This window comes from Balaenoptera physalus (assembly GCF_965194825.1).
Source record: "Balaenoptera physalus genome assembly, chromosome: 18".
NCBI classification, from domain to species: Eukaryota; Metazoa; Chordata; class Mammalia; order Artiodactyla; family Balaenopteridae; genus Balaenoptera; species Balaenoptera physalus.
The window spans coordinates 76,954,806-76,965,650 of NC_138899.1; the positions used below are offsets into that span (position 1 = coordinate 76,954,806).

Consider the following 10,845-nt stretch of genomic DNA (forward strand, 5'->3'; position numbering starts at 1 on the left):
CAGTCAAGCCCAAATCCTCAGATCCACTTCCCGACGCAGAAATCTGACAACGTTCCCCCCGTAACCGTCTCCTGATAGCTCCGGTCTCCCCTCTTCTATGTCCAGCGCTGCTATCTCAGGAGCCTTACAGGCATTCTCCAAGCACCTGACCCTCAAGAGACCCCGCTGCCATCAGGAGAGACACTGAGGTCCCCACGAGACCCAGAGGCCAGGGGCTGTGCAGGGCCGGATCTGGGGACCAGAGAAGAGAGGAAGCTCTGTGGCCCTGGAAGTCAGTTTTCTGTGATGCTGAGGACAGGAGAACCACTTTCTGCCCGAGCCCCTGAGGCTGCTCCTCCCTCTGGAACTGCCCTGTGACTCATCCTTTGACCCCACTGGTCCACACTGCGCTGGATCCTGGCAAGCGCAAGGGCTCTTCCTGTCCCCAGGCTCGCTCACGTGGAACAGGACCCTGGCTGCCTTGGGGCGTCTCCTGTGCTCTTCTTTAGCTTTTACATCATGCTTGACCTTTTCCTCATGGGATGTTTGATCTCAGCTCCTTGAGGGCAGAAGAGCCCCGGCACCGGTGCCACCTGGGCACGCTATGGCCATGGCAGCAGTTAGGAGGACCCGTTGCTCTCATGTCCACGCCTCAGTGTTAAGATGGGTGGCAGGAAGCAGGAATGGCTGATGATCGGAAGAACTCCTTCGGTGCTGAGAGTATGCAAAGAACAAGGAGAATTAGGCACGTTTTAAAACATAATGGAATCCAAAGCAATCCCCCTGAAACAACAAAAAAAGATAATGGAATCCAAAATATACTTTTTTTCTTATATGGATACACCTTTAGATGTGAATTATCTAATATTATTAATCCTTTATGGCATTTTGCCTAGACACCCCCCAACTATAGGGAAGGGTGGTGTTTAACATCACAGGTCTGGACACAGTCAAGGGTAATGGTCTGCAGTGGCCAGAAGCTGCACGTGTCATTTCCTGTCACTGCTAATAAAGAACCTTGAACTACTGAGAACACCTTCTGTCCTCGTTCTGCAGAAGTGGCAAGTTGTTTCATTGTAATCTGCCATGGTTGTCCTTGGCACCAAAAACAATGTAGTCACTCATTTATTCATCATTTACTGAAAACCTACCAGTCTATGTGCAAGCACTGGGCTAGAAGCTTGGAATACAAAGTCATAGAATGCAACGACTGCCCTCAAGCAGTGCTCCTTCCATTGGGGTTGACAAATAGCCTCATGAAAAGGTTGGGTTATAACACAAATGCTACAGGAATAGAGGAAGACTCAGAGAAGGCACCCCAGGAGTTGAATGTAGCATGTGACTTGGGACTTGAAAGATCTTTTAGGTGGAGAATAGGACAAAATATTCAAGGGAGTAGTTTGTGCCAAGGCAGGGAGGCATGAAAGTACCTGGTGAAGAGTGAGAAAGTCAGAGCGTTCTGTTGGAATGGATTGTCAGCTGTGTGTGTTTGTGTGTATATGTGTGTGTGCGTGCACGCGCATGTGTTTTGGAAGGAGGGGATGATGAGTGTGGAGAGGTGGCAAATAATCTTGATTCCATGTCTCATTTTATCCAGCAGATAAGGGGAAACTAGCTGAGTTTTTTCAGTCATGGAAATAAGATGATCAGGGTTGGTTTTAGTAAGGTTGTCCTGGTGTGACGAAAGATTTAGAGCCAAGAAACCAGAGCCTCACCCACACGCTTGCTTGCCCATCCAGGCAAGAGCTGTAAAAGCCTGGATTAAGGCAAAGTGATGCTTTAGAGAAAAATAGGAGAGAGAATTGACAGACCGGGTGCGCCATTGGTTAGGGTAAAGGAGACAGAGAGGGATGGAGAATTTTCCGGCAACTCCAGGGAGGGTGCACTTACGGACAATGGGAATGCTGGAAGGGGGGTTGTTTTTTAAATACTGGTGGAGAGGATAAACTCCCATCTGCACCAATAAATAATAATGTTATTCATGTCATAATTTTTTAGCATCTGTGCACAATGAACCCCTTCCGCTGAAAATCACATGGTGTCAGTTTCATGCCTGGGACAAAGTGCCCTAATTAAAGACATCCTGCAGTTACTCAAATCCCTTTCCTCCTCTGCAGACTGTCCTTTCTCCCACACCAGATTCCCTCTGCATCAACCCCTCCCTGCAGAAGCCACCAATCAGAGTTCAGACTGGGGGTAAGCTTGGAGCAGTTCTGGGCTCTGGTGCAAGTATGATTTCTATAAAAAGACATTTAAAAACAAGGAGCAATGTTGCCATTTGCCTTTAATGGAAAAGTGGCTAGGAGTTACAGTTTTAAAAAAATCTTTTATTTAAAAAAAAAAACCTCTATCCAACTTCTAGGCAATCACCGTTTGAATTTTCAGAAATACACATACACTTGAAAACAACAGTTTGTATAAAAATAAACTCTGAATGTGTGATTAAAAAGGGTGACCCCCCAGTCTTCTCAGCTGCATGAATGCGTGATAAAAAGGGGACGAGTCCGTCCCGTGGAGATGGGTCTACCCCAGGGCGGAGGGGGCCTTGGCCTTGGAGGAGAGAGCCTGCTTGAAGCGCCTCTTCAGGTCCTGCATGTTGGGAGAACGCGGCCGGGGGATGATGGAGGCTCTTCTCCTCTCCCCACCGAGGCTGTGCAGCTTGCTCACTTCTTTGCAGAGATGCTGAAACACATCACAGACATCTTCGTAGTTTTCACTGGTGGAAATTTCCAGGAACAGGCTGCCCAGCTCGTTGGCCAGTTGGATGCCGTCACGGGTCTGCACCTGTCGGGCGTGCAGAAGGTCCCCCTTGTTGCCCACGATGATGACGGGGGCTTTAGAGTCGGGGTGGACCTTCCGGATGTGCTGGTACAGGGGGCGGATAGACAGGTAGCTGTCATAGTCCGTGATGGAATAGACCAGCAGGAAGCCCTCTGCCCACTGCACGCACTTGGACAGGGAGTCGACCGCTTGGCTGAGGCTGTCTTGGACCTGAAAAGAGCAAAGTGAGCCCGGATCAAGGACGCCCTCGGTGGGAGAAACTGGAAAGAACATCAAAGCCACCCTTGAAAAAAACGTTTGAAAAAGAAATCACTAAATATAGTTTCAGAGTCTACCCAGCTTCTGCAGAAGGAGGCTTTTGATATGGAAAGAGCCAAATCTCAGGCAAGCTCCCTGCCTGGGCTATTTTATTAGCTGTTACCGACACATTACTTTTAACCCCCTTGCTTGGCAGGTAGCCTGTGATTGAACCAGTCTGTGATGACTTCAATGAGAACTTCAACTCAGGATGGCGCAATTTTTAGGGAACTAACTCAGAATAAACAGAACTTTGAAAATAAGCCAAGATAAATATCTATTCCCCAACCCATAAGTATATTTTTAGCATGTCCTTCTTGAGAATGTTACAGAAACAAATTCCTTCTTTCTGTTCTTCCGCAAGACCTTTCCTCCCTAGAAGGGAGAGCAATTAGTAACTTGTTAATCAAGTTACATTCCTGACTGCTTGCCATGGGGTTATCTGATTGGAATTACTGCGAGGAACAGCGAGAAACAGCAGCACTTCGGCGGTCCTCGCTAGGGGAGAAGACCCTCCCCAGAATCCCACCCCCACAGTTTTGTTCCGGGTTCCAAGGCTGAGCTGCTTCTGACAGAAGTGGTGAGACCCGTGTAACCAGCGATGCCCCGGCCAGGGCTGCGAAGAGAAGTTAAGCATCTCTTCCCCTTTCCGAGGTGGCAGACGGGGGAAGGCGGCCTCTATAACCACCCACCCTCCCCGCCCCCCATCGTGGACGGTTTCTAACACCCCGACGACTGGCCCCACCCGGGGACGGCACATCCCTCCGTCTGAACGCGTAACAGGCGCGCTGAGACACCGGGCTCGGGCCTCTGGGAGCGGAGGAGCCGCCTGCTCTTGCAGTCCTTACCTGGAGGCCCCCGGGAGTGTCCTGGATCTGCAGGGAGAGCTGGTCTCCCTCCACGCACACGAGCCGCGAGTACAACTTGCCTGGAGAAAGAAGGAGAGTTGAGTTTTAAATTCTCACACTCTCCTCAGGAAAAAGAAAATCAGAGCACGCAGCCTCAACAGAACGAAACGAACCTAACCTGTGTTCGGCTCATAATCGCCAATGAACCTCTTGGTCAGGAAGCGCACAATCATTGCTGAAAAGGAAAGAGGCAAGTCAGCCGAAGGGCTAGGACGAGACGGTCAAACCGGGACCGTCTCGGGGAAATGGGGGCGTGACGGGCCGCAGTACCGCGGATGCTGCCTTCATCCTCAGGCCCCGCAGCGCCAAGCGTGCGGCCGCGGCCTCCGCGGGTTTTGGGGCGGGTGCGGCCCGGGGTGCGCTACGCGCCGCACCGGCACCCATTCTCCAACAGGTGCCCGCTGGCGAGGGCCCAGGAGTGCAAGGTCCGGGGAAGCGGCGGGAAAGCAGGCTGGCGGGGGGAGGCCGGCAGCGGCCTGGAAGCGTCCGGGCCCCCCTGCGCCCTCCCCTCCGCCGGGAGCCCCCGTTTTCCCCGGGGCGCTCACCGCTCTTGCCCACGCGGCCGGCGCCCAGCACGGCCAGTTTGATGTCCCTGGGCAGGAGGTAGTCGGAGGAGGACTCGGGGATGGGCGCGAGCAGAAAGTGTCCGGACATGGTGGGCGCCCGCATGGAGCGCGCGGTCGAGCGCGGGGACACCGGTGCGCGGGGACCTCAGCCGCCGGCGCGGCGGGCCGGGCCGGCGGCTTTTAAAGGGCTGGGCGCGCTGGGGGCCCCGCGGCCGCCTCCGGCTCCTCCTCTTCCCGCCCCTTCCCGCAGCGGCGCGGAGGGGGCGGAGCCGGAGAGCCCAGGGCACCGTCACCGCGGCGCACGCGCCCGCTTTGTGACGGGGGCCTACGCTGCTCCGGCCTCCGGGCCCTGGAGATCTGGCCTCCGCTGTGCCTGCGTAGCCCTGGCAGCCCCCTCCATCCTGCAGAGGCGCGACCGGGTCACTAGACCAGAGATCAGAATTATGAGCTGGGGGACGAAAGAAAGGAAAAATGCAATCGGTCGGATGTTTCTGCAACAATGGGAAGGATAAATTCCTGTCGAATGTTGCCCTTTTTATTTTTGAAAGGTGCTGAGGGGTGACATTATTAGGAAAAAGAGCCCTGACTTAGTATCAGTATAAGGGAGTTGCAGACACTGTGACCTTGCTCCAGATTTGTGAAGGCCCCTTGGGGACAGTCATTGTCTACAGCTCAGCCTCCGAACCCAGCCCCGGGCTGCTGGTGCTGGCTGAGCTGACTCATTAGCGAACACTCAATAAACTAATTGAGAGCTCGGCTCCGGACTAATTCTCCATCAAACACCGTCCTATGACTTGAGTCACACCTTTGCTTCATCATTCAAGTACTTATTTCTAGGTGTAAAGCGGAGTTTAGGGTGGGCGTGGAAGTGGGAGGAAGAGGACACAAAAGCAAAATCCGGCCAGTCTTGGGTTTCGGGAGCCCACAGTGGCAAGGCAAAAAAGGCTTGGGATTCTGTCCTTGCAGGTTAGACCTTCAGGCCTCTGCCTCCTGTGCTCCAGCCTCACAGGTCCAATTGCCTCTTAGACAGCCCCACCCTCACTCACCCCTTTCTCCATCTTGACTGTATCAGTTAGTTTTTGCTGCCTGACAAACTGCACGAAACTTACTGCCTTGAAACCGCAATCCCTCACGGTTGCTCACCAGTCTATAGGTCAGTGCAGTGGTTATCCTAATCCCGGCCCGGCTCAGCTGACGTTGGCCGCAGGCTTTCATTCTTCCATGCATCCGTAGAGGCCTGGCGGCAGCGGGCTAGGGGCAATGGGGGCGGGGGTGGGGGCTGGCTGGTGGCTCCAGATTGGTGTCCTCAGGCAGCTGGCCGGCTGCCCGCTGCGGTGGTGGGAGGGGCAGTGGCTGAGCCACATGTTTCTCCTCACCCAGAAGGCGGGCCAGGATCATGGCGGCTGGGCAGAGTTCCAAGAGCGTGAGTGGAGGTGTAACAGGCTTCCTGAGACCTAGGCTCCTGGGGGCAACCCATCACCCCTGCTGCCTTCTGTTGGCCAAAGCAAGTCGTGGTGCCAGCCCACATTCCAGGGGCGGGAAGTGCACTCCACTCCTTGGTGAAGAGAGCTGCAAAGCCACATTTGAAAGGGCTGGGATGCAGAGAGGGGTAGGAAAAGAGGTCCGTTTTGGCAGTCGACCACACTGGTGAGTGTGCGAATGTGCCTCCATCCGCCCAGAAGCCCAAGCCAGCGACCTGTGTGCCGGATCCCTGAACAATCGTACCCAGCCCTCGGTTCTGGCCCCTGAGAGGCTTCGACTCTAACCCCTCTCGCTTCCACATGGATTAATCACCAAGTTCCATCATTTCTTCTGCCTCCATTTCTTGGTATCTCGTCCTCTCCATCCCTCCTGCTCTCTCTGGTTCTCACTTGAAGAACCCTGAAGCAGACCAGGAGGAGAGGGTGACTGGTTTCCTTGCCCCTCGCTCGGGGGAGCCTCCTCTGGTCACTGCTGCCATCCCCACCCCTGTATCCCAGTTACTCTCAGGGCACCCTTAAGGCAGCACTGATCCCAACTGTCATTACTTTCTGGTGGAATATTTATTTCATGTCTCTCTCCCAGAAGCCAGGGCCTCTAGCTTGTGTCTTTAGTGCCCAGCACATAGTGGCAGCTGGGGCTCGTGAGGTCTTTAATAAATGTTAGTACACTGACAGACTTTCTGAATGAATGGTGTCTTCACTGTGTGAACTGGAGAAGACGGAAGTCACATGTGTAACTATTATCCCAATACCTAGGTTTTGAGAGCAACTGGCTCTCAGGAGAAAGTGTTCCAGGGAATGTCCTGAGCTGAACTGCCTTATTACAGCTGTACTGTCCTTTGGTTCGGCACAAGGCAGTCCCCTTCTGTTCAGCTTCAGTTTGACTGGAAAGACTTGAAGCCCGGAACCGCCTTTCCTGACTGGGGAAAAGTCACCATAAAGACAGTTACTATTTACAGAACAACCTTGAAACGATTAGGTTCCAGGAGTCCTTGAGCAGTTCAGTGACAGGGGCCTGGGTTGTTACCTTTCAGATTCTCTTGGCCTCTCCTTCTTGAACACAAAATGGCTCCTACTTCACTAAACATCAAGTACTCATCCAAACAGGAAGGGAGGGAGGGACACTCTTCGTCTCTTTTTATTATGAAATAAAATAATTCTCAGAAGAACCCAGCAGACTCTCTTACATCTCAGTGGCCAGAACTGAGAAGCTGGGAACGAGTGTATTCATGTACCTAGTGGAGAATACCAGGGTTGCCAGGACTAGCTTGAATCAGTTCCTCCCTGGAGGCCATACACATTGCTACCCTGTTAGAAATCCAGCAACAGAAGAGGCAGCAGTCAATGGGATCTGTCCAAACACCCTTCACTTTCCTGAAGTTAAAATGCAGAACTTAACAAGGGAAAAGGGAGCCCTTTCTTGGCTGAATCATGGGCTTATCTCCTCACCTCCTTCCCTTACATTCCCTGTCAGGTATAAGATAATTTTTGGTTAAGGTCGCCCCATAAGTAAGATTCCTAAGACTGTTCTCTGCCTGGTGACAGCTATGTTCCATTTTGCACGTACAGTGCACCTTTGCTCAGAACTCAAAATGTTATTCATTCTCCTTGGAAGCTCTTTGCATTTGCAAATACGCAAGATCATCCGTGGCCTTTTATGTGGATACTATGTTACTGACTGTAGAATTATAAACAGCCGTGGCTAAATTGTTGCTGCCTGTCCTCTATTTCATTTGGGATTCCTTTGTATCCAGTTATGTAAAATTGTGGTGCAAGCAGTATGACACAGGCATGCTGAAGTGGTTTTAAAAAGATAATAGGAAAAAAATAAATAATATAAAAAGATAATAGAAATGTGTAGGCAGATATGAATACACAAATCCGTGGGTGTTTAGAATGACTGTGAAGGGTAGAATTTAGTAATATGCAAATAATATCAGGCTTGGAAAGCTATTAACCCTTCACCAGCCAAAGAAGCTTGACTTCTAGCCCTCCGGCAAAACTTTGCCAGGGGTCCTCCCCTACTTCAAGAATGTCTCTCCTACCACCATACATCACCCAATATCAACTACCTTTCCTGTCTATCCTAAATCCTTGAATATTGAGGCTGGAGACTCAGACTTTGCCTTCAAGTACTTTCCCCAGTATAAAAATTACGCCTCTCTCCTCTACCAGCTCCCTACTTTAATTCAGCAGCCAAATGATTGAAAATCTACTCTCTGTGAGGCTGTTAAGCGCTGGTACAGAACATAAACAACAGCTTTCTACTATCATTTACTGAGAGGACAACAACGTATAAGATTTGCCTGACTTAACAGACATTCCCATAGTGAAGTTAATTAAAATAATTATCGTTTATCTATCACTGTTTACCAAAAAAATTCTCAATTAACTCTTCCTTAATCTTAATCCTGTGAAATGGGTAAAATATCTCCTGAACTGAGGTTTGGACAAGTTTAGTCACTTATTCAAAGTCATAGAGCCATTCAATAGTGGGCATCTCAACCCCCCCGATTTCAAATCTTGGCACTGTGGAGAGTAGGATGGAAAACACTGGTCATGTAAGTGCAGTGACAAAGCAGACAGGCTCAGAACTCCAATACAGCTGCAACAGAGATAATTTAATCTGAATGGGTTTATTTCTGGGTTCTCAACTCTGTTCCACTGATCTCTGTTTTTATACCAGTACTATATTGTTTTGATAATTATAGCTTTGTAGTATATTTTGACATCAGGGAGCATACCTCCAGCTTTGTCTTTCTCAAGATTGCTTTGCAATTTAGGATCTTTTGTGGTTCCGCATATATTTTAGAACTATTTGTTCTAATTCTGTGAAAATTGCCACTGGAATTTCGATAGGGATTGCACTGAATCTGTAGATTGCTTTGGGTAGTATGGACATTTTAACAATATTAATTCTTCCAATCCATGAGTATGGACTATCTTTCCATTTATTTGCATCTTCTTCAAGTTCGTTGATCAACGTCTTACAGCTTTCAGTGTACAGGTCTTTTACCTCCTTGGTTGAATTAAAGTTTTGTTTTTTTTAAATGTGATTGTAAATGGGATTTTCTTAAATTTTCTTTGATAGCTTGTTACTAGTGTAAAAACACTACAGATTTCTGTATATTGATTTTGCATCCTGAAACTTTACTGAATTCATTTATTAGTTCTAACAGTTTTTAATGGAGTCTTTAAGGTTTTCTATGTATAGTACCATGTCACCTGCAAACAGTGAGTTTTACTTCTTACTTTCCAATTTGAATGTCTTTTCTTTTTCCTACACATATATGGACAATTAATTTACGACAAAGGAGCCAATAACATACAATGGAGAAAGGACAGTTTTGTCAATAAATGGTGTTGGGATAACTGGACAGCCACAACATGCAAAAGAAGGAAACTAGACCACTATCTTACACCATAGACAAAAACTGACTCAAAATGGATTAGTGACTTGAATGTAAGACCTGAAACCATAAGAATCCTAGAAGAAAACATAGGCAATAACCTTGACATCAATGTTTTTGTGGATCTGACTGCAAAGGCAAGGGAGACAGAAGCAAAAATAAACAAATGGGACTATATCAAACTACAAAAAGCTTCTGCACAGCAAGACACCAAAACAGAAAGGCAGAGATACAAACTACTATGTATATGAAGACATATTGTACAGCACAGGTAATTACAGCTATTATTTTGTAATAACTTTTCTTTTGGCTGTGCCACGCAGCATGTGGGATCTTCTTAGTTCCCTGACCAGGGATCGAACCTGAGCCCCCTGCGGTGGGAGCGTGGAGTCTTAACCACTGGACCACCAGGGAAGTCCCTGTAATAACGTTTAATGGAGTATAATCTATAAAAATATTGAATCACTATGCTGTACACTTAATATTATAAATCAGCTATACTTAAACACACACACACACACAAAAAGGCAACCCACTGAATGGGAGGAGATATTTGCTAATCATATATCCAGTACGGGGCTAATATCCAAATGTATAAAGAACTAATACAACAACAAAAAATCCGATTATAAAATGGGCAGGGGATCTGAATAAACATTTTTCCAAAGACATTCAGATGGCCAACAGGCACATGAAAAGATGTTCAACATCAGTAATCGTCAGAGAAATGCAAACCAATCACAATGCGATATCACCTCACACCTGTTAGAATGGCTATTATCAAAAAGATAAGAAATAAATGTTAGTAAGGTGTGGAGAAAAAGGAACTCCTGTGCACTGGTGGGAATGTAAATTGATGCAGCCACTATGGAAACAGTATGGAGGTTCCTCAAAAAACAGTAGAACTACCGTATGACCCAGCTACTCGGCTTCTGGGTATTTACCTAAAGAATACAAAAACACTAATTTGAAAAGACATATGCACCCTCATATTCACTGTAGCATTATTTACAATAGCCAAGATATTCAAGTGTCCACAGATGGATGAATGAAGATGTGACATATATAATCGACTACTACTCAGCTGTAAAAAAATTGAAATCTTGCCATTTGTGACATGGATGGACCTCAAGGGCATAATGCCAAGTGAAATAAGTCAGACAGAAAAAGACAAATTCCAAATAATTTCATTCATATGTGGAATCTTATAAAACAAAACAAAAGCAAACTCATGGATACAGAGAACAAGACTGATAGTTACCAGAGGGGAAGAAGGTTGGGAAGTAGGTGAAAAGGGTGAAGGGAGTCAAACGTACGCTGACAGATGGTAACTGTACCTTTCTTTGGTGATCGCTTTGTGGTGTACACAAGATGTTGATTTATAATGCTGTACACCTGAAACTTGTTAGAAATCTGAAGTGGG

The 10,845-nt window shown here is 48.1% G+C and overlaps 1 protein-coding gene across 1 annotated transcript; it reads right to left on the minus strand.

The window, feature by feature from the left end:
* Window positions 1-2,245: 2,245 nt before the first annotated feature.
* On the minus strand, window positions 2,246-4,731 carry RASL11A (RAS like family 11 member A). Its single transcript, XM_082435755.1, has 4 exons — window positions 4,511-4,731; window positions 4,084-4,140; window positions 3,906-3,985; window positions 2,246-2,970 (listed from the first exon to the last, which is right to left on the minus strand). Exons 1-4 carry the CDS (start codon window positions 4,632-4,634, stop codon window positions 2,503-2,505), a joined length of 729 nt encoding a protein of 242 aa, XP_082291881.1. The 5' UTR covers window positions 4,635-4,731; the 3' UTR covers window positions 2,246-2,502.
* Between the last annotated feature and the right edge of the window lie 6,114 nt (window positions 4,732-10,845).